Source organism: Centroberyx gerrardi, chromosome 19 (assembly GCF_048128805.1).
Source record: "Centroberyx gerrardi isolate f3 chromosome 19, fCenGer3.hap1.cur.20231027, whole genome shotgun sequence".
Taxonomy (NCBI): Eukaryota; Metazoa; Chordata; class Actinopteri; order Beryciformes; family Berycidae; genus Centroberyx; species Centroberyx gerrardi.
In genome coordinates, this window is record NC_136015.1 from 19,697,369 (window position 1) to 19,721,473 (window position 24,105).

At 42.1% G+C, this 24,105-nt stretch overlaps 2 protein-coding genes across 2 annotated transcripts; both read left to right on the top strand.

The window, feature by feature from the left end:
• Window positions 1-117: 117 nt before the first annotated feature.
• On the top strand, window positions 118-5,325 carry rragcb (Ras-related GTP binding Cb). Its single transcript, XM_071899350.2, has 7 exons — window positions 118-470; window positions 802-1,005; window positions 1,156-1,355; window positions 2,398-2,512; window positions 2,615-2,757; window positions 2,864-3,012; window positions 3,776-5,325. The coding sequence occupies exons 1-7, from the start codon at window positions 288-290 to the stop codon at window positions 3,931-3,933; spliced, it is 1,152 nt and encodes a 383-aa protein (XP_071755451.1). The 5' UTR covers window positions 118-287; the 3' UTR covers window positions 3,934-5,325.
• Window positions 5,326-7,360: 2,035 nt separating this feature from the next.
• Window positions 7,361-22,558, top strand: LOC139911747 (four and a half LIM domains protein 3-like). The gene is made up of 6 exons (XM_071899354.2): window positions 7,361-7,504; window positions 16,216-16,395; window positions 18,383-18,557; window positions 19,631-19,800; window positions 20,505-20,691; window positions 21,553-22,558. The coding sequence occupies exons 2-6, from the start codon at window positions 16,240-16,242 to the stop codon at window positions 21,702-21,704; spliced, it is 840 nt and encodes a 279-aa protein (XP_071755455.1). The 5' UTR covers window positions 7,361-7,504; window positions 16,216-16,239; the 3' UTR covers window positions 21,705-22,558.
• The last annotated feature ends 1,547 nt before the right edge of the window (window positions 22,559-24,105 follow it).

Sequence of the window (24,105 nt, forward strand, 5' to 3'; positions counted from 1 at the left end):
TGCCTCCTTCTAACCTAAAATAATAAAAACCAGGGTTGATATTACAGGCATTTAATTCCGTGGTAATTAGTGTTACAATTTGTGTCCTATGTGGATACGCTACGGCCCTGTATTTGAACATATAGCTAAACCGTAAAGCACAGATCAGCTGCTATCTCGTTAGCATGCTAGCTAGCTATGAAAATCGACAACAAAATTCCACTTTGGATTTAGCCAGCTAACAGATCGCGTTGGCGGCTTAAGGAGAACTCATTTAGAAGAAACCAGACGAGGTAACAAAGTACAGCATGTCTATTCAGTACGAGGAACCCGCACTGGCGGGAAGTTACGGTGTTGTGGACTCGTTTCCCAAAGATTTTGGCTATGGGGTGGAGGAAGCAGACATGGAGGAGACTCCGACATCAGCTGACACCAAACCGAGAATACTGTTGATGGGACTCAGGCGGAGTGGGAAATCATCGATTCAGAAGGTAAATTACACACCGGCTACAAGAAAAACAGCAGAATCATCATGTCCAGTCACCCACTTCTTCTGGAGGAAGGTTAAAAAAAACTAAAATATTGTAATATAGGAGTAGACAATGACAAAATTGTACCTAAACTCTAAAAAATAGAGTTTCTGCTGTCTGTGTAAATTCATTTCAGTCATCCAGGTAGTAACAGGTCCACAAAAAATAAAAACAAAATCCACTGGACTTAAAATGAAGAGATGAAGAGTTGAAGCCTCTCAGTCCAGTGGATTTTGTTTTTATGTATGTATTTATTTATTTATTGACAATCCTTTCTGCTCCCTGCCCCCAGGTTGTATTCCACAAGATGTCGCCCAACGAGACGCTGTTCCTGGAGAGCACCAACAAAATCTACAAGGATGACATCTCCAGCAGCTCTTTTGTCAACTTCCAGATCTGGGATTTCCCCGGACAGGTGGACTTCTTTGACCCCGCCTTCGACAACGAGATGATCTTCAATGGAACGGGCGCCTTGATCTTTGTCATCGATGCTCAGGTAGGATGACACCGGAGCTTGTGTTGTAGGTTTTAAAGGCTTCATGTGTGAGATGAATCGGATGGATTAATTAGTAGTTCTTCCTTGTCTTTGCTGAATGCCTCAAATGAAGATCATGGGTCATTTTTTTTGTCTCTCTCCTGTAATTAGGACGATTACGTCGAGGCTCTTGGGAGGTTACATCTCACTGTATCCAGGGCCTACAGAGTCAACCCAGAAATCAACTTTGAGGTGTTCATCCATAAAGTAGATGGCCTGTCAGACGACCATAAAATAGAGACACAGAGAGACATCCACCAGAGGGCCAACGATGACCTGGCAGACGCCAGTTTAGAGAAGCTCCACCTCAGGTGAGTGTCTGGTTTGTTGGTGTAGGTTAGAGACTTCAAATGTTACAAATAACTGAGGATTTTGAAAAAGGGTTTTGCTGTAAACCACTCCTGTCAGCCACCTCAGTTCTTGTGATTGTAGTCGGGACAGAACTTAAAATGGCCACCGAAAAGAGCTGCTGCCTGATACTTGACTACTTGGCTAGCAAACTACAGAATCCACAGTATTTCTCACAGTTTCATCAGTTGAAAAGAATGGGTATTATTCAGGACATCACATGCTAAGCTAAGTTAACTTCAACTGCTCAGTGACCGTCTTAAAGCTGCACAAGACAAGATTTGTATTAAGAATACACACATCTTAGCAGCCCAAATCACAGAGTGGGGGCACAATAGAGAGTGTCCCATCCCCACTAACTGAGACCTGTATCTTCACCCTGTTTGCCCAGATTAAATTCTGGTGTCTGTCCACAAGAACAAGATACAAACTGTCTTCTAAACAGCAGTGAGCGAGTGCACCTTCCAGAGAAAGCTGAAGTGCAGAAGTGCAGTTAACTGACGTCACGTCACATGACTTCTTGTTATTCAGCAGTTACATCTGGCTGCCATTTGGAGCTGCCGATGTGCAAAGTTGCCTAGTGCAGTTTGAAATATTCCCTGATTTTCATTAACTCTTGCAACTAATGTTGGAGTTTAAGAAGTTTCTTCTTCCTTTTTATAGCCAGTCTGTTTGGATGTTAGCTTATCTAACTAGCTCTGTAGCATGTTCATCTGTGGGAAAATATGCAAACATTACTCCACTGAAGTAAGTTATTGATAAAGGGGGCTTGGTATAGCAAATGTTAAAGTGCTTCTTCTACTTCATCATCCAGTTACTCAGTGCATCTTCTGCACTACATCTGTGTGTTTTGACGGTGGACGCGACGTCACTTCCAGCATCAGAGCCAAGGTGGTTCACAGCAGAGGTCTGCTGCTAGGAAGTCTTGGGTTTTGGCCTAAGTGGTTTGTGGTGACACCATCGATTTGTGGCATTTTTAACTTTTCTCTCCCCTTCTCCCCGTAGCTTCTACTTGACCAGCATCTACGACCACTCCATATTTGAGGCTTTCAGTAAAGTCGTCCAGAAGCTCATTCCTCAGCTGCCGACTTTGGAGAACCTTTTGAACATTTTCATTTCTGTATGTCGTTTCATTTCTGTCACGCAATACTTCAGTTAACCACTGTAAAAGGATAGCTCTCATTTGTACTGTTTCATAATTATATCCTTAATGTTTTGGCAGCATTCTGGGATTGAGAAGGCTTTCCTGTTCGATGTTGTCAGCAAGATTTACATCGCCACAGACAGCTCTCCTGTGGACATGCAGTCCTACGAGCTCTGCTGTGATATGATCGATGTCGTCATTGATGTCTCCTGCATTTATGGGTAGGAAGAGTTATATGATTATACTCTGTCCAAAGTGTTGGCAAGGACTGTGTAATCTCTACGCAGAGAGTCTAAAGGGGCTTTTCCGTCTTCACCCTCTCGGCAGGTTAATGGAAGATGGCAGCGGCTGTGCCTATGACAAGGAGTCTTTGGCTATCATCAAGCTCAACAACACCACAGTCCTCTACTTGAAAGAGGTCACCAAGTTCCTCGCTCTCGTCTGTATCCTCAGAGAGGAGAGCTTCGAGAGGAAAGGTGTGCAGTTCGGATCTTATAAACAGTTTGGTTTCTAAGTTTGCATTATTTGACAGTGTTTGATCATACAGAGTGTCTGTAAAGTCTGGGATCAAAAAGTCTGGAGCCGCTAACTGAACGAGAAGCAAAACCGCTTGTCAGAAATGGGGTTCGGACCCACAACTCAGTTCAGAGACTAGAAACAGTGGCGCCTCGGACCAGTCGGCCTACCAGACAACTAGTGTGTTTGGAGAAAACAAGTGCAACAAGAAACAATACTTGATGTTTCTTAGAGCTGAACAATGAATCGGGAAAAAAAAAATGAAATTGCAATATGAATTTCTGCAATTTGTTAAGAGAGAGAGGGGTGTCCAAAATGCATTCTGAACGAGGTGTTTTAGTGCTGCGGGTAATCTTTGGACCATGAATACACAATACAATACAATATTGGTGAAAACCTTTCATCATACTCAAACTCAGTAAATCCTGCACTAACATCTTTTTTCTTTTTTTTTAACAATCACTTTTCTTTAAACAATTTTAAAGTTCTACAAAAATGTATGACAAGAAGAACTTGTGATGATATGAATCACAGTTTAAATCACAATTGCAACATTCTGTCAAATACTTGTGATTCGATTTTTTTTTTTTTTTCTTTTCTTTCAGCCCTGGTGTTTCTTATCTCTATGATTCCAGACTTTTTGGACGCTGTATTTAACACGGAAAAGGCTCAGTCTCCTGTGGAATTTAAATGCTGTAATTGTCTTATTTCTTATATTCGCAGGTTTGATCGATTACAATTTCCATTGTTTCCGCAAAGCCATCCATGAGGTGTTTGAAGTCGGCTCCTCAACGCCGCAGGCGGGCCGGAAGCCAGCTGGCTCGTCCAGCAACAGTCTGGCCGGCTTGAAGTATGCTGCGCTGAATGGAAGCGCTGTTTAGAGGACGAAGAGGAGATGAGCCACTGTAATTCTTTTGGTTTACCTGGAGTGCTGTGAGGGCGCAGGTGGAAAAATAATATCGAAACTGACACATGGCTCGTGTGCCACAGATGCTGGAGGTTAAATCAATTTTGAGAAGCTGAGCTGCAGCTGATAAACATATCAGTTTCATCTGTGACAGAATGATGAGGATCAATGGAGGCCTGTATTTTCTGCACAAAAGAAAGAAGAGAAGGAGGAAGAAAGAAGTAAGGAGAAAAAGGAAGGAGGAGAAAAAAGTAAAGATCTTCCGCACAAGCCTCTGGACTAAACCTGACCTGCCCGCTTCTCTCCTACTTCTGGCTTGAAAGCAGAAGAAATATCTTGGGTAGAAACAAAAAAAACCTTTGGACAGAGCGCTGATGAAAATAGTTTTCCTCAACATCCTTGTCACTAATTGTATTTCTGAGTAAACTGCATAATACTGCCTAATATATTTTCAGCTGTCTGTTTGTTCAGGCGTAGCTGAGATTTATTTTATTACAGATGACGACGTATGCCAAAAAACTGAATAAGTAGTTTGGTTCCTATTTTTTTTTTTTTTTTTTTGCATAGAGTTATTGGTGTGAATATGTCACAAACCCTGTTAGCTGTGTTTACCTTACCGGCCAATTAATCCTGTGTATTCTCTGCATTTGTGGAAGACACTCGTGACACCATTTTTTAGTACTTGCTGTAAAACTAAAGCACAGTGTAAACATTCCATTGACTTCACCAGAGATTGGGGTCCAAGTGTTTTTCCATGAATTATACATTCTGCGACCGTACAAACTCGCTTCATGTTCTTGCTCATTTTACTTTGAAATATGGAGTGCTGTAAGTGGGTTTAATCCTCCAGTATGAAAAAAATCCTATTGAGCACAATGTTTGTCCCTCATTATAAACCAGCAGCGCTCCGTGTATTTTCTGTTGATAATGACTCATAAGACTAGTGACCAGTGTTCTGCTCAGGATCTCCATAGACCTTCACTGTGCCAGTTAGAGCATTAGAGGCTCTGTTGATTTACGGTGTTTCGACGCGGGCAGACAGCTGAATGTTGGTCTTAATGGAGTCTGGGGTAACTGATGATGCTGATGAACACTTGGCCAAATTTACCATGGAGAGATTCTGTTTGTAGCAGTTGATGTTTTGCTTTTCAGCGTAAGTTGAGTGGGACCTGGATAATATTTCAGAGGCCACATGTTTTTTTTATTTTTATTGTACATACATCTTTAATAGAGTAATATAATATTTCATATTGCGTTTGAGTGACGCCTAATCCTAAAGAGAATAAGTTTTAAAAACACAAGGGAAATGTGAATGTCTCCACCTATTTTGTCTGAGATTGTAAGCATTAAAGTTATTTTTTCATCCTTTAGGTTTCATTTCTGTTTTATCTGTATTACTGTCCACTGTCTATCTCGGTGTTTCCCAATACACTCCCCAAGTTCCCCCTGTCCTGCAGGGTTTTGTCCCATCTTCACTCTTGCACACCTGATCCAGTTAAAGGCCACACACTTTCATTCTAGCCCTGTTCAGGTAGATCTGTTTCTGCTGCTCAACCAATCAGCATCAAATCCTTAATTGGATCAGGTGTGCAAAAGTAGAGCTGGAACACAAACTTGCAGGACTGGATTAGGAATCTATCTGCTCTTGAACCGGAGTTGGGGCCATTCATTAATTGAAAATGCATATTCTAAGGAACAATTGAATTACATTAAATTCCATGAAATTCAACTTCTAAAGAGAGGTTGTCTTGACTCACTAAACATTATAAATCAAACATGAATCAAATAAAAGACAGTTAAACAAATCAAATACATTCAAACATAATGTATGGATTACGATTACATGTTATGCATCAAACACCACCTGAAAAGTCCCTATATAACACTACCTGTAATCGCATATGTGGTAAGACAAAAAAAACAAAAAAAACATGGATTTTCATAGAATTAAATTCAACTTGCTGAAATTCCGAACAGAATTGGAATTTTTCCTCAGCTCAACTGGAACTGATTCATTCAACCCCAACCCTGTCTGGAGCCATGGTAAGTATGAGATGAAGTGTGAACAGCAGATGGCAGCATATTCCCATGTAAGTATCTGACACCTCTGGAGTGGCAATCTCACCCCATGCTCGTGCCATGATTCAAAAGAAGAAGGGAACTCTCTTTTTACATCAGGGCCTCCTGCGTGAAGCCCGGGCCGTCTGGCAGCCTGTCAACACGCCGTGCAAATAAGTTGAAATATGTCACACACACATACGAAGCGAAGCCCAGATCACATGTGCTCACACATCCCGACTCGCCTAATGGGTAGTGGCAGGACGGAGCCACAAGCGAAGCCTCTAATCAACCCCAGACCTCCTGCTCACCGCTATGGAAAATGGAGGTCAACAAGAGGGAAAATGATATCTTGCTCTCCAGGATTTTCAGGACCCTGCAGTTTCCTCACGACCACAGAAAAATCTCCTCCAGCTGAGCGAGACTTGAGAGAAACACGAGACTTGAGACTGAGAGACGATGCAACAGTGCAGGGCTTTAGGTGGCTGCTCTGTATCCACATCCAGTGTGATGGATGGCAACTGTGCTGGGAGGTGATGGTGTTGTTCATGCATGGAAATGAAAAAGAATTATATGAATACTTGAATAATATTTAGAATGTCCCAGTAAGTCCCTACAGGCATACTGTAGGAATATTATAGGAATAGGGATAGCTCAAGACATTTCACACACAGGTAAGCTCTATGTGCTTCACATTGAAAGACAAAAATAGTGACAATAAACAGATATGGAAATAGCCTACATATAGAAAATACACTTTCAGCCACACATACAACACACACACACACACACACACACACACACACACACACACACAGTAGCCTACATAGCCCATATGAATATTATAGTGAGATAAGATAAAGTTTTATTATCCCACACGGGGAAATTCAATGCAGTGAGACAATAGAGAAACATAGAAACACAAAAGACAAAATGAGATAAGACGCAGTAAAAAATATGCGATAAAATACCATAGAGTAGGCTACATTAAGCTCACTATAAACTCACTATTGAGTGGTATTACAATCACATTATAGGATTATTATAGTGATTTTTCGTTGGGAGAAATGATAAAGCGGTTTACATCTGCACTCTCAACTAGAAGCCACCAGATACACTTCTCATTATTACACGTAAACACCATAACATCTCCAAAAAGTCTACACTATATTATTTCCCCCTGTTAAACTGTTTAATTAGATGCCAACTTGCTTGGGGTTGAACTCCGCACAAGGTGAAAGAAAGAGGGAGTGGAAAGAGAGAGAGAGAAAGGGGCGGTGACTGGAAGAGTGGCTTGGCTTTACGCACTTCAGACACACAGATGCATCAGACCAGCCCGTCACTTCTCAGCTCGCAGGAGTCACCGGAGGAGGATTTATCTGTCATTTGCAAACGGGACGAGCGCGTCAAGCTGCTCCGCGCCAGAGGCAAAATCCTCCAGAGACAAGAGTCCGCGTCTCCTAAAGGGTGCTGATGCGCAAAGAGGGGTGAGTTTTGTCTAGCCAATTTACATCTTTATGAAAAAATTAAGAAATATGCAGATGATAAATGCATTTGAAATGTGTTATAGTGAGGCTGTATGTGTAGAATTGAATATTATTGATGTATTGATTGAATGCCAAAGCCACAATGAGGCGCACGCAGGTCCACACCTGTCTCACACTCACCTGCTGCTGGGTGAAACCGCACATTATTGAATCTTCTCCCCCACTTTCAGTCATTACTCAGAGTGTAATGGGCTGGCACAAAGAGTATATAAATATAGAGGCTTTAAAATGTACACCCACTCCAGTGAAAGCATATTTATTTGCATGAAAGCATCTATATGCCAAACAAGTTGATGGGACTTGTGGTACACTTACCCTGAAGACAAGTCCTGTGTATCTAAAAGCCTTGCACAACATAAGGCCATGATTTCAAATATGTGACCCCCCCCCCCCCCCCCCCCCCCCACCCCCTCCAGGATGCACTGAAAAGGATGTAGTCTCTCTTTCTTTCTTTAGATTGAGGAAGCAGTGGATGTTGGGGGGTTGGGGGCCGGAGCGGGCCCGGGTGTGTAACTGATACCCATGACCTGTGGATAAAACCTGTGGATCATTTTTGAAGTGCAGGATTAATGGAGAGAAGAACAAGGGGAGCTTTGAGTAAACCATCTCTTTTCTTAATGTTTCCCCCCTCAAGCCTTGTCTGCATGAGGTAATACATCTGTGACGAAATGATAATGAAAGCAAAATCATTGTCTAATGTGCCTCATATTAGCATGTGATGCACTGACACATCATTTTGTTACTCTTTTTTTGGAGGTGAACAAGCCATTCAGTATTCTCCAGATAGAGTGATGTCATGTCTACTTCAGATTACAAGGAATTTAGTTCTGGAGACTCAACACCCTTGGCACCATTACTACTAGTTTCCATGTATTCACCGCACGCCATTCACATAGCAACATCATGCTCCAATCCATTTGGGTAAAATTAACACATTAGAGAGTCAGTGAAACAATTCAGTTTTGGATGTTTTCTCTCCCTGCAGGATTGATTCTGCAGAAAGGGGGGGTGGCATTATTTTTTTCATAGAGAAAGGAATTCCTGACTTTTTTTTTTTTTTTTTTTTTAGAAAACAGAGGGCGGAAAGAAAAATGCATTTGTTTGCTTTTTTCGTCTCAGTGTTGAAACCACATGATTTTGCCACGTTTCGACCACAGTGACATTCCTCCCGAAATTCTTGCGCTGGGCGAAGGTCGGGCCTGTGTACGATCGCTGGAGACAGAAACAGTTAAAAGAAGATGGATTGTGCGTCGCCAGCAGACTGAAGGTTATAGGAGCAGACTGTCAGGGACGAGTCCTGGATGAGTCACTATCACTCACATCACTGTTTTTTCCATTTCCCATTCCTATTGCACAGCCTGGAGCGAGGCAACAATAAGAGTTGTAGAGATGCAGAGGAAAGATCATTATGTGAGGATGTGAGGATTTATATCTGTCTGGATTATAATGCTTCATGCTTAACACTTCAACTTGAAGTACATGAGCTTTTTTAAATCCATCTGTCTTCATATTGACATCTTCAGTGGCTCTTCATCTCAACGTCGTTTATCTGTATTCAGGGTGGAAAAGTTCAACTTTGACCAGTATTAGCTTCTTCCTTGATGCATTTGCTCCAGTGAAGTACCATTGCCTTTTCTTCTTCTTCTATTTAAAGACCTCATAACCATGTCAATCGAATGGGTTTGAATCCAGCTCTCTACTCTCCAATGTCAGGAAACATCAGCTTTCCTGAACTTCTCAAACACAAAGATGAGACTCAGAATCAAAGACAAATAAATCTACCAGCAAACATGAAACAGAGGCAGCAGGCCGGCCTCTCCTACACAAAACAAACAGTTGATATCATTAACACCCAAGACTGAACCGGACACACTGCTGCCAGCTGGCAGCTGATGGGAAAACACGTTTACATGTGTATTTGTTTTGGATAATAATTGCTGGTGGTTCAGATTAGGCTAAACTCTGTTTATTTGCATCAGTCAGCTTTCCCCTTTAGTAGAATCCAAGTGCAACAACTAACGTTGCCAAAAGTAACTTCACTCAAGATACTTCATTGCAAGATACAACTTCATTGCAAGATAATCCATGACCACTCTTGATTTAAGATTGATTTAATATTTATATATAATATAGAAAAAACTGTAATCCTGATCAGACCAATCAAACCCTGACTTCTCATTTTCTCATGTCGCTCTTCATTCTCAGGAACATTTAGATTTGTTTCTTTTTCAATTTGTAGAGCACAGGAACCCGACCTTTAACTCACTCAGCGGGCACTGAAGTCTTGGCATGGCGGTGACTTGTTTACTTGTTGTCTGACTGAGCGGCTGTTTGTTGGTTCAGCAGACAGCAGAGGTGAAGCCTGGGATCCTCAGGAGTCTCCCAGCTGCAGCCTACATTGTTCCACAGAGTAAACAAACAGCCAGCTGGAGACCCAAAAACAGCCAAGCACATATTCTCACATTAATAGCACTTTTATTCCTCTTAGTTATGGGCTTAATGTTGCTGCTTAAGTGTCATTAGTGGACTAGTGGAGAGCACACGGATCATATTATGCTTTTAGTGGAGTGCAGAGGTGAAGAAACAGATTCTTTAATGACACTGCATCATGCAGATTAAAGCACGGCCTCTTCGTTATCCATTGCAGTTGAATCCTTGACACTGAAGTGACCTTACAGAGATGTTACTCAAGAAATGGCGGCCATTTTTGATTTTCAAGTAGCCAAAATGAAGGCTACAGCTTTGCCAGCTCGGTATCGCAGAACATCTTCAGTGTTGAAAACTTCGATGATGAGATCTCTAATCGGAGACAACAAATGTACGACGCTTGTTCATTTTGATTTGTGTGCGTGCGGCTGAAATTGCCCTTGTGATCTGCAGGAAACCACACCAGACTGAGGCTCTTTGTGCCGGGATGAAAGGGAGCGCAGTCATCTGACAGCCATAAGGGACCGGCCTTGTATTTTCTCAGTAACAGTTTACGGTCCCGACTGAGAGGGTGTTGCTTCCCCCCCCCTCCCCCCCTACGCTTCAGGGCTTGTCTGTTGATAACACGCTCCACACAGCATTGTGCGGCTGTCAATATTCTCATTCACTCCCCAAGTCGAGGTTGTGTAACCCAAAAAGTCACACAATATGAGGACTGTTCTGAGCTCCACAGGTCATCCAGCACCATAATCCATTTCGTGGAAAATAAACATGAAAGTGGGGTGGTAATTAAATTGCTGTTACCCACTTTCCTGTTTTCCGCTCGTTGCCCACATAGCCTCCCTGTTCTGCTGGTTACAGTGCTGGAGAAAGCAGCGATTGTAAGTTGAGGCAGACACGCATCAGAGAGGATATGACAACAGCTAAAAAAGCCTTAAAACAGGCCGGAGGGTGTACAGCTCAGACTCAGGTGCCGGTAGTTCAAGAGGGGAATGCGGTAACGTCATCCAAAGAGGCACTGAAGCCGTTGCATGATTCATGTATTAATATTCTGCGGCTATGACAGATTTAACGCTTACCCACTTAATTGTTCCACTGGATGCAGGCGCTGCTTTATTGCGTGTGACAGCGGAATCATCACGGAATATTCTGGTTTGTAAACCTCCGACACAAGTCTAAATTCCTCCACTGGGAAAATAAACAGTAACACCCAGCAGAGCTCTCACGGCTCGTAGAGTTCCTGGCTCGGGTCGTAAGGAACTGTCAGGTTGTCGAGGAGAAAACAACACCGCCGAGCCATGAAGGGGCAGGAGGCAGGAGGCCTGGTGCCTGGGCCTGGGAGAGAGCTGCCATTTGGCTCCCAGTACAAAGCGTTCAGAGCCAAGTGACTGCGGTTAATCTTTCACCGGGATGGACAGTGTATCGGTGAAGAATTCAACATGTCCACTCATCGGTGTGAAATGTGGGCTTGTGTTGTTTCAGCAGTGTGCTACTAGAGAGAGAGAGAGAGCACTTACACAGGATGGATGGAGGTGTGTTTGGTCCCAGCCAGGCAGAGACACCTGCAAGAGGATGAGGACTCATTTGGCTCCACAACTGGGTGCTAGCTACATGAGAGTCAACACTTTATACAGTTGCTATTGCTGCCAGACAGTCTGGATGGGGTGTGGATTAAATGAACCCAGCAGATTCTTACTATGTGTTCACACAGCGAGCAACTTGGTCGATGTGTCGCTCTATTCTCTATTCCAGTGATTCTCAACCTTTTTCATATCAAGGACCCCTAATTGAGTCCACATTAGGTTCCACGGACCCCCCATTTGATGAGATTTTGTCTCTCGGACCCAAATCTGAGAATATTTATATTGTTAGATATGATTTTGTCCAGAATTCCATGACTACGGTATCTGTATTGTAGGTAGAGAGATAACAGAGAAACTATGATCAAAACAGTCGTTCTTCTACGTTCTCTAATTGTGTTAACGTCTTAGAAATGAAATAATGCTGAAGTTTAACAATTTCATCAATTTGCTGGGGACCCCCTGGAACCCCCTCAAGGACCCCTGGAGGTCCCCGGACCCCACGTTGAGAACCACTGCTCTATTCTATTCTATTCTATTCACTCTATTCAGTGCGAGAGGCTCTGATTGCATCTATGTAATGGTCTCGTACAGCTATTAAGTTCCGATTTTTTGCTGCTTTGGTTTTGCCTTTTGTTGCAGTGTTTTAATGAGTTAACATAGCTAACAAGTGCTAATTATGTAGCATCAATTGAAAATAAACAGAAAAAACTCAATAATGTTACTTGAGAGCTTACCGTCAACCCCAAAGTTGGATGCAACCGTTCTCCAAGCTTTGTTTTTGAGATGTTTATTCTTGTAGTCTTTCAAATCTTTCAAAAGTTGTGGAGAACTGGGGAGCTTTGAATGGCTGAGTTCAATTTCTCGTCCATTTTGCACTTGCCAGGTGGAGCTATTACTCATGAAATGAAATCACATCAGTAGGGAAACAAGGAAGCACAGATATCTGATTGGCTGTTGAAGGCCGATGGCCACGAAAAGTTTAGCCGTGGCCAAATTTTCTTGACAAGCTTGAGCATCCATAAATCAGCTGAGTTTCCCAGGTCGCTCAGCTCTGTAGGAAATGAATGGACTTCTGGTGACTTGTTGATGATGTTGCTCGCAGTGTGAACACAGTTAAAAGTCTCTCAGGTCATTAAGGGTTCTTAATAATTCAGACTGTCAGTCACATAGTTTTCTAGCCTGTAAGGATCTTACGTAAATTATATACAACTTGAAGGCAGTGATATGCAGGGCAACTTTTTGGACAATTCTACTGGGCAACAAGTAGCAGACTCAGGATTGTTGCTGTAGTCACATCGTTCATTCATTCATTCATTTTCTGTTCTCTCTTCACAGGGCTAGTCATATTTTTGCAAGGAGATATATGAATAGATTTTGGACCATTTTTTCTCACTTGCCTGTTGCTATGAGATTTGCTCATCTACATTATCCAAAAAGTTGCCTGTTGTATCACCACCTCTAAAGTAATAATGGATTGGTTCCAAGATTGATAGAGTTTAATTGGATGCTGCTGCATTTTGGCATGATCCTATAGTGATAGTTGGAGCCTAAAGGACTCTTTGATCAGGGACAACAGCTGGAGACCACAGAACGTGTTCGCAGATGTTGTGACTCAGGAAAAGAAACAAGAAGTGCAGAATGAGAGGACTATGTCCGGAAGGAAAGCCATTGTTGTATCACTGCATTCATCGTAGAGATGGATGGACTAGAATAGAAACCTTAACCTCTTTAGACGTTTTGGGGGGAAGTTGGGCTGATTTCCCCACCCAGACAGCAAACTGACACAAAGCAGACATAGGATGTGATGTTTTGTCTCTGTTTGGTTTTCGTTCATGTTTCTTTGACCTTGTTTGATGCGTTTTAGGCAGAATCAGCCCTGTTATCTGCAGGGAGGGATGTGGTGGAATGGACTGAGTGCGGAGCTACCAAGGCATCTATGGAAAGTTTGTAGTTTCTGAGAGAGCTGCGAAGGAAAGGGAGTGTCTGGTTCTGGCACGGTCTGGAAGATATGACCGACAGTAGACTGTGTTTGTCCTTTTTGTGTTTACCCAAATGTGCAGCATCACTGGATATTAGAAACAGAACATTTGATAGCGGCCGGCAGTCAGACACCAGGAATGTAAACCTCGCTTTCAAGCTGACTTCTTAATGGACCAGATGGTTCCAGAGCATTAAGCGTGATACCTGTAAAAATCAGCGCTGTGGAACGTGAATCGTCTTTCATGAGCGATGTTTAATTCTTACCAGTCCCTGCTTTATATCAGACCGCAGGGTGCCGTGCGGAATTTTGTTTCTGAGAAAACAAGTGGCCTTCATTAGTTTGCAGAGCGTCCTGGGTTCAGTCATCGTTTCGACCGAAGCTGTGACGTCAACTTGTGCTGAGAGCGGGGGGTGGGAGGGGTGGGGGGTTCGAGTCCTCGTCCCCAGGGAGGGTTTCACTCCCTCATCAAAGCCGCACGGTTTCTCAGCTGCACTTTGTTGAACCCACCTCGTCTTTTCTGACATTCTGGAAACATGTCAAAACCACTCTGTGCCCAAAAGAGGGGGGAAAATTATAAACAAAAAACGTTTCCAAGTGAAACATTTATGTGTCTGCCTTTAGAGTCTTTGTAAATGCTATGATCCAGACGTTCTTCAGCATGTATACCTAAACTCTGGAGACCTTTCTGTGGTCGTGTCCTACCAGTCTCATCCATAATCTTCCTCCACACTGTATAGATCCTGCTGAACTCTTCCTGCTCTGTCTTAGCTGTCCCAAAGTTTCTTCTAACCCGGCCATCCACACTTCATTTCCTCACTCATTTCCCTTTGCTACTGCTGTACATGTATCTGACCTGGGGTCACATACCCTGCTAGCTCCCCACTGAGTTTAGAAATAGCCATAGGATGATGTTATTGTGTCAGTGAACATTTCAGACATATTTCCACCAGTGCTTCCGCAGATGTCAATCATGTCATTTGAGAGTATTTTCCAGAGTCTCCATTGATTTAAAGCATAACTCCATCCATTTTTAGACCTGGACCTTATTTCTCCATCTTTTTCAATCATACCAAAACCCTGTCAATTGTTTCACTATAGAGCTACTTATGTTTATATAAATATAGCCCTAAAAGCACCCAAAGTATGTCTTTTTAATCACATTGATTCCTCGTTGTGTAATGAGACTTGTTGGTAAAAAGATGCAAAGGAAAATTATGTAAAATTATGCCTTTCTCGTACAGTTTTGATGCTACTTTGGTTGTTGCATTAGCGCTTTACCACTTTGGACGGCTGTGGCTGCCTGACTACATGTGCCAGTGTGTAAAGTAGTGCGAAATAAATAGTGAAAGTTCATGAATGAGCTAAAAAAAGAGAGCAAGTATCATTTTGTTTCGTTTTGTCTCTATTGGCCCTATAAGACTGTACTGAGAGCTGCAAGACGTTAAGTAGCTCTACAGTGAAGCAAGTGATGAGATTCTGGTAAATCAATATGATGGAAAATTATGGGAAAATAGGATCCAGGTTGAAAATGGGTAGTTGTGCTTTAAAGGGTAATACCGTCAAAATGAAGAAGTGTTCCCTAAGGTGCTGTCTCCATGGTTGAAGATAGTCAAATCAATATTTGTGAACACGAACAACTCCTCCCCAGAAACCAAACGGCTTAGTCTTGAGCCTGTGGCATCAATAAGATGTAAAATCTGGAGCTGCTCCATAGAAAATGATAGGGGAAACGGGGTAAAGGTGACCGTGAGAGGACCCAGAGGGATTTTCTGGTAATATGGGTACATTTTATCCCTGGTTTAACTGGTGACACTGCCATAGAACACATAACACTATATACACATAAATAACACTACATCCTTTGGGTATAAAAACTCAAGTTAAAGTCTTTGTGATCTGGTTTCCGATGCTGAAGAGGGTTATACAAGTTCATACCGACTGATGAGAATGTTGACAAAAAGAATAACATATTTAAATGTGTGGTATTGCCCTTTAAAAGTGAGCCAAACACAGATGAAAAGCCCTCCCTAGAGACTCTTTGAAATAGAGAAAGCTCTTTCAGTTCAGCTCCCAACAATTAATATTGTTTAGTGGTTCTTTCCCAGTGCCAAAGTGCCGCAGGGGGTTTCCTACAACAATGCGGGGGAGGAGAAGGAAAGACATTATATGCTTTCACTTGTTAGTGAGTAATGATGAAATAGGAGCAGCAGCTATATCATTACATTGCTGATTTACAGTGAACCGGCCATAACTCTCTCTCTGCAAATGTTCACTCAGCCCTTTCTCCGCTCTCAGTGGTTGAAGCAGTTTTCTGTATGTGGAACATTTTTGAAGAATGTTTAACCATAGTATTTACATGTGAATGCCTCTCAGTCTACGTCTTCTTTTCTTGGGTTTTGAAGACAAAATAGGTTTCTAAATGATTTTGTGTGGCAGTTTAATCTCATTAAAATGTAATTTCTCTATCTTTTGTCTATCTTTTTGTCTCTCCATTCTGTATCTCTTGAAACTGTCTCTCTCTCTTCCTCTGTCCCTCCTGCTTTCCCTCTCTGTCTTACTTATCTTACTCAACTCGCCCACACTCTCCTTCCTGCGTCTTGCTTGCTGATAGCGAACGCTGAGCCGTGCCTGTGATTCCTCTTGTGTTTTTTTTTTTTCAGGAGGTGAGCCAGACTTGAGACAACATGAGTGACCGCTTCGACTGTAAAAACTGCAACGAGTCCCTGTACGGACGCAAATACATCCAGGTGGAGGACAACCCGCACTGCATCCCCTGCTATGACCGCCTGTATGCCAACACCTGCCAAGAATGTAAGGAAATCATAGGACATAACGCCAGGGTAAGCTCACAATTTGTATATGTGTGTGTGTGTGTGTGTGTGTTGTCTGTATCAACTGCATCTACACTACCAGTCAAAAGTTTGGACATGCCACATTTTTCTTTATTTTTACTATTTTCCACATTTTAGAATAATAGTAAAGACATCGAAACTATGAAATAACACAAATGGAATTATGCAGTGACCAAAAAAGTGTTAAACAAATCAAAACTATCTTATATTTTAGATTCTTTAAAGTAGACACCCTTTGCCTTGATGGAAAGGCAAAGGCCTTGGAAAGAAATTCATACATAGGCATCAACTTCACTGTTTATATTTGTCTAAGAAACAAATTTCAAGCATTAAAGGATAAGCCTTTAGATCAAAATGGCTTTAAGATAATGTCATAGTACATTCCAAACTTGTGTCCAAACTTTTGACCGGTAGTGAACGTACGTGGATGCGTATATTTGTGTGTCTGTGTATGTGTGACTGTATATTGGCCGTTTCGTTCAATTATAGTGGCTTCTACAGACCAGCTGGAGTTCCTGGAAAACATAACTCTCTCGCTCTTTTGCTGAATACCAAGATGTCTGTAATCCCCTTGAGCTGCCCTAGGCCTTTTGGTTAGTGTAAAATAAAAACACGGGCCTGAAGGAAACACCCACAGACGCCACGGGGCCATCAGTGGCCTGTGAGTTATGGACTCACTGTGAGGGACTGGCAGTAAATTACGCTCCTGTTTGCTTTGGCCCTCCCTCCTCCACACAATACGTAACGGCGCTCATCCCTCTCTGTCCCACTCCCTCGCTTGTTTCTGTTTCTGTGAAAACCCCCAATGCCTCGAAAAAATAAAGTCTCTTTTTTCGCCCACAATTCAATGGGACCATTTATCGTAGGGCTTGCTTGAACTGCAGCTGAACTGGAACGCAAGCAGCTGTTTGAAAAAAAATAATCACAGAAACGGGTTATTCTGATGCTTAAGAAAATATTCAATGACGAGGAAAAGGGAATACACTTGACCATAACCTTTTTACGTCTTTAGCTCCTTTGTTAACTCTTCGCAGGATGACGTAGTGAGGAGGGAAACCGCTGTTCCACTGCAGGATCTGGGTTACTATATTTATACTATGGCTCAGGATAAGAATAATGTTCTGGATGATATTTTGCAAATAAATAGAGTTTAGTTAAAGGGTATTTCTTGAATGGATTTATAGACTTAAGTCCTAACAGGCAGAACAGTCACAATGCTGGGCCCTGATTGGCCGACAACACCAGCTCCTCTAATTAAAATGATGTAAACCTGCTGAGTGGAGACTTTCCAGTGGGTGTGTCAGTTCAAAAGCTGAATGGAAGGAGTTCAGTAATTGCTTAGTTGTGGGAGCCAATAAAAACCAAGTCCAGTTATGATGCGTTGGCTGGATTTAACCTGAAACGGCCTTTATAAAAGGATGGATTTTTGAAAAACTTTAAAGAGAAACTAAACCCCAAACCCAAATCTGTGTAAAGCCAGACATGTAAATGTAAAAAAGCATGCTACTGAAATTGCCATCTGCTATTGGCTGATCTTTGTTGCGAGGTGATGTCACCTTCTATATACAACAGGTGGTGACATCACCTGGCAACAGAGACCAGCCAATAGCAGATGGCAATTTCAGTAGCATGCTTTTTACCATTTGATGTCAAACTTTACGTAGATTTGGGTTTGGGTTTAGTTAGTCTTAAAATGTAACCACTCAAAAATCAAAAATCTTTAAAACATCATTGGTCATATATGTATATAATCAGAGGAAAATTTGAATTCCTATAATAGAGCTCCTTTAAATCTGAGTGGTCTTTCAATGCTGTATCTCTCTGTCCTGACCCTGTCTCTCCTCCTCTCCTCTCCTCCTCTCCTCCTCTTCTCCTCTCCTCCTCTCCTCTCCTCTCCTCTCCTCCTCTCCTCCTCCTCTCCTCTCCTCCTCCTCTCCTCCCCTCCTCCTCCTCCTCTCCCCTCCCCTCCCTCCAGGAGCTCTTCTACGAGGACAGACATTACCACGAACACTGCTTCCGTTGTTTCCGCTGCGACCGCTCTCTGGCGGACGAGCCCTTCACCAGCCAGGAGGAGGCGCTGCTGTGCAACGACTGCTACTGCAACGAGTTCTCCTCCAAGTGCGTGGCCTGCGACAAGACCGTCATGCCAGGTGGAGTAGACCAGAAACCTCCGCTCCATCCTCCTTCCCAGTCAGGGTTTTCCAAGTTCACAAACACCCTTGGGGACAAAGTCATAAAACAGTCCGTGCCACTCAAGCGTAGATGCCAGAAAGCTCACACACCCAGCAGTGGCAGGGATAAAGAGGCTAATGAGTTTTTGTTGTGCAGGGTGTGACAGCTCAGATGTGACAGAGCGATAGTTTGCTGAAAATGTCTCCCGGCCCGGCAGGGTTTTGAGCTCGGGGCGGCTGTGAGTGACGACACGGCGTCGCACCGGCGGTGTCGTATGACTGAAAATTACCCGGGGTTTGCGGGCAGTGTGCGGTGTTGTAACTCACCAGTTCTTTTCTGAACTGAACAGTCATTTTCTTGAGTTTCTCTTCTTCTGTGGAATGTAGTTAAAAGCTGCGCTGCCCCCTTCCCCTCCTCCTCCTCCTCCCTACTCCTTAAAACTGCGGCCAACTGCAAGTTTGAAACGCCGTCCTCCCTTGGGCTGCGTTTCAGGTCCCAAAGCTCGTAAAACAAGGGCAGTGATTAAGAGATCTGACGTCCGTTTTCATAGGCATGACCGGCTCCCAGCTTTTATTTACCTCTGCAGTGAAGCGTGTATTTCAATCAGCAAAAACTGCACACTCTTACGCACATGGAATAACAGCCGCTTATGAAATGCTGAAAAATGTAAAATACAAGCTGTGTTGGGAAATTGTGCAATCACGTATGCCTATATGCGTTGGTTTGTTATGGCATGTCAGATCTGAATGTTTTGATGGGAGATAAGCTGAAGTAATTGTAAGGTGTACAAAGGTGTCAAAACAGGTTTAGCCGTCACATGGAATCATAACTTTTGGCTGTGTCAGCGTTCGTGAGAGCACTCACAGATTGCGTAACAGCTAATAGATAATAATGACGCAGAGATTAAAATGCTAGACATGACACACAAACCTGCAAATGTCAGAAAAGCCATAAATAACGCAGACAACAAGAAATGATCTCGATCTCCTGGCCCTTTCTCTCTCTCTCTCTCTCTCTCTCTCTCTCTCTCTCTCTCTCTCTTGACTGACAGGCTCGAAGAAGCTGGAGTATGGCGGCTCCACGTGGCACGAGGACTGTTTTGTGTGTCGCGGCTGTGACAAGGCCATCGGTGCCCAGTCCTTCATCCCAGACAACAACGAGTACTACTGCGTGCCTTGCTACGAGGGCAGGATTGCCCCTCGATGCAGCCACTGCAAAAAGGTGAACCAGGCCTATAGATGAGATGTTGATGTGATAATCCACCACATTTTCATATACATAAACGTCAGTTTTGCTACTCTCTATCGCAGATTGATATAAGACAATAGTGATTCAACCCCAGTTCATGAAAGCTTTTACATTTGCTGTTCTAAACACCCGGTGTCTGGTAGGTCTTTCCCGGGAAAGTTTGTTTGGAATAAATAGAAGAAGAACTGGGTAGTTAGCATGAGCAGCGAAAGCCACCATCGATGAACAGACAAAGAAAAGACCAATAACTACAGAAACTCAAACTTCATCGAAAGAAAAAGACGTCACAGTACTGGACTCACTGTTTGATTGACAGGTGATCTCTGGGAAGTGCAGTGCAGAAACACCACAGCAATGAGCGCTGACCCTAACCAAAGATATACAGTCCTGTGCAAAAGTCTTAGGCACATGTAAAAAAAAAAAAAAACCTTAAAAAGATGCTTTCAAAAATAATGAAATGAAAAGTTTCTAAATATATATAAAAAAATACTATAAAGAGCAGTCTACTGACACACTAATGAAGAAAACAAATAAATATAGATCTAAGATAAAATTTATATAAAAAATCTAGGGTGCCTAAGACTTTTGCACAGTACTGTATATTAAAATATATGTTAAACAGATTATCACTTTAAGTCAGGTCAGGTCAGTGATACTTGTGTGTCCGTGTCCAACAGGCTCTGGCCAAAGGAGGAGTGACCTACAAGGACGAAGTGTGGCACAAAGAGTGTTTCCTCTGCACGGGCTGCAAGATGCAGCTGGCGGGCCAGCCCTTCACCTCGCAGGGGGACAGCCCCTACTGCGTCAAGTGCTTCAGCAACCTCTACGCCCAAAAGTGTGCCGGCTGCAACACGGCCATCACAGGTCAGTGGAGTGTACAGCGGAGGAGGAAGTTAATTCCCACAGTTGGTGTTTTTTTTCTTTTCTTCTTAAAACAACAGTCCAGTCTGCTACAGTGGGTGTTTTCTCTGAGCTGGAACCAAGTAAGCAGCATTTATTTAAGTGAACATAGAGGAAAGACATGAGGTAAAACAAAGTTAATATCAAATCCATCTCCCTCTCTATCTTTGCCTTTTTACTAGCCTAGTCAAAGAGACATTGCATGCCAGTGCAAAGACGTAAATGAAGTGGTGTAGCCTACAGCTATGACCTGAATGCCAATACTTTTAATTGGTACACAGAACTGGCAGTGCTTCCTCAATATTATTGCCAACTGCTAACACGCTGTTATCTTGAGTTAAAATATAATTATATGTTATATTCACAAGGTGTCTAGTGAGTTTTTACACAGTTTTCCATCCAGGTACACTACCAGTCAAAAGTTTGGACACACACATTTTTCTTTTTAGAATAATAGTAAAGACATCAAAACTATGAAATAACACAAATGGAATTATGCAGTGACCAAAAACGTGTTAAACAAATCAAAACTATCTTATATTTTAGATTCTTTAAAGTAGACACCCTTTGCCTTGATGGAAAGGCAAAAGGCTTTGGAAAGAAATTCATACATAGGCATCAACTTCACTATTTATATTTGTCTAAGAAACTAATTTCAAGCATTTAAGCATAAGCCTTTAGATCAAAATGTCTTTAAGATAATGAAAAACATAGTACATTCAATCAGATGTGTCCAACCTTTTGACTGCTAGTGTAATAAAAAGATTCTCTGTACAGTAATACATTCACGCATTAGTTGCTGATTTGTTGGATGTGTATCCGCAGGGTTTGGAGATGGGAAGTACGTGTCTTTTGAGGAGCGGCAGTGGCACCAGCCGTGCTTCAAATGCTCGCGCTGCTCCGTGTCACTGGTGGGCGCCGGCTTCTTCCCCGACCGGGACCAGATCCTGTGTGCAGACTGCAACAGCGACGACTGACCGCCCACCGACACCACTTCCATCTGTAAACTCTGCACCTGACCCGTCGAATACTAAACACTGCTGAGAAAACACCAGCAGAAGACTTCTCAACCTCAGCCTTGCACATGAACACTGCATCCTACTAATTCACCCACAGTATAAAAGCGATACAAAGCTATTTCAGTATTTACATCAACTCAACTTCCCTTGTCAACCTAAAGCACATTGAAATGTATGTATAAATTCTGCATAAATGACCTGTGATAATGTATGACAGTTTTTTTTTCTTTTCTTTTGTAATGTATGTTTTGCACATCAAAGAATTAAACTATACAGTAGATCAGATATGAAAGCATTTAATTTAAGTTCAGTGGTGTATTCAAATGATAATCCACCTTTTTATAACACGTTTTTACGAGGCAGCAAGGCAGCAAATACATTTTATTTTAGCTATACATATTCGAATGTTATGAGCTATGCTTGGAAACTATATTTCTACCTTTGTACTGTCGGCCTTATAGGAATTTTACTGTATCAAGATCTAATACTGCCTTTCTTCCTGCCATCCTAGAAGTCCCACTATTCACTGCATGTTAATTTCCCTGTTGAATAGGAACTGTTGCAAAAACTAATATTTTGCTTTCTTTTTTAGCCACTATCAATTGCAAATCTTAGATAAATCTAGTTTTATGTTACAATATTCATTTCTGCTTAACATTTGAAAGAGAATAGGGCACAGTGGCTGCTGCAGTATTCATGCAGAACAGATGCATGATGGGGGACTTCTACGATCGCTGCCACTGTACCGTGCAGTGATGTAACCTTATGCAAAATGCAGTACTCTAAGCAATAAAAATATGTCTTCAAAGGAGGATGAATGGTGAATGGTGTGTTTTTCTAAATGAGCAAAAAACATGAATCACACTTTTCATAATGTCAAGAGTTTATCAACACTTTAGGATCTTTGGCTTGTCTCTCTAGAGGAAGCAGATCCAAGATTGCGCTATGTTTAAGAAAGAAAAAATAACAAAAGAGTCTTTGTCTGTCCCTGGGCTGCAGAAGCTTAAGTGCTCTTTTTACAGGAGAGCATTGAAAGTAATCCTATTTTGTGATTTTAATTATATTTCTGCCAGGATTCTGTGATTTTTTTCTTAACTTACTAAATCAGAAACACGAGATATCACGCCACACAATTTTTTTCTTGCATGGTGGAGCAAGGAGCTGAAAGAAAATCAAAAGAACAGAAAATCATCTTAAAGTCAATCTTCTATTATTGACTTGGGAAAAAAAACAAAAACAAAGAACAAACAGGGAAAATATTCCTTTGAAAAAGCCTTCCGCCCTCTCTCTCAAAAAGCCTCTGCTTTTGGAAGACTTGCTTTTCTGCGGGTCGTCCCATGCAGACTTTCCCTTATTATTACTTACATAATCCGCATAAATATTTACAGTTCTGAAGCCCTGTACTGATCCGGTCTGATTGTGTTTATACGGAGGCTGTGCCAGGCTAGTGTCCATGTCATGATGAGGGAACAGAAACACTGAGGACACGAGATGATGTAGAGTCGGACTCCGGGCCAAACAGGACAAAAGTTTCCAAAAGGGTGATCAAGCTGTTGTTTAGACTGGGTTTCTTTCCCTGTCTAATCCTGACACTCACTGAAATACTTTGTACCTGGTCTTTACAGCGTCACATACACACAGAATATTTAAATTAGACTGAGAAATGTGTGGATCCACAGCACACAGGCACTTTTTGAGCTAGGGAGCAACACAGAAAGGAGCATTTGTGGGTGGATCAGTGGGTGAACATTAATAATATCTGAAAAACAAGAAAATGGAGGGGCCAGAATACGACACGAGACGAGATGAGATGAGATGATACGATACGATACGATACGATACGAGAGGAGACGATACGATACGAGAGGAGACGATACGATACAATACGATACGATACGATACGATACGATACGATATGATATGATACGATATGATACGATACAATGCAGTACGATACGAGAGGAGAGGAGACGATACAATACGATATGATACGATACGATATGAAACGATGCGATACAATTCGATACGATACGCTACGATCTATGATACGATATGATATATGATACGTTATATGATGCGATATGATATGATACGATATATATGATACGACACAATACGATATGATATATGATACGATACAATACGATATGATACGATATATATGATACGACACAATACGATACGATATATGATACGATACAATACGATATGATACGATATATATGATACGACACAATACGATACGATATATGATACGATACAATACGACACAATACGATACGATATATGATACGATACAATACGATATGATAAGATATATGATATGACACAATACGATACGATATATGATACGATACAA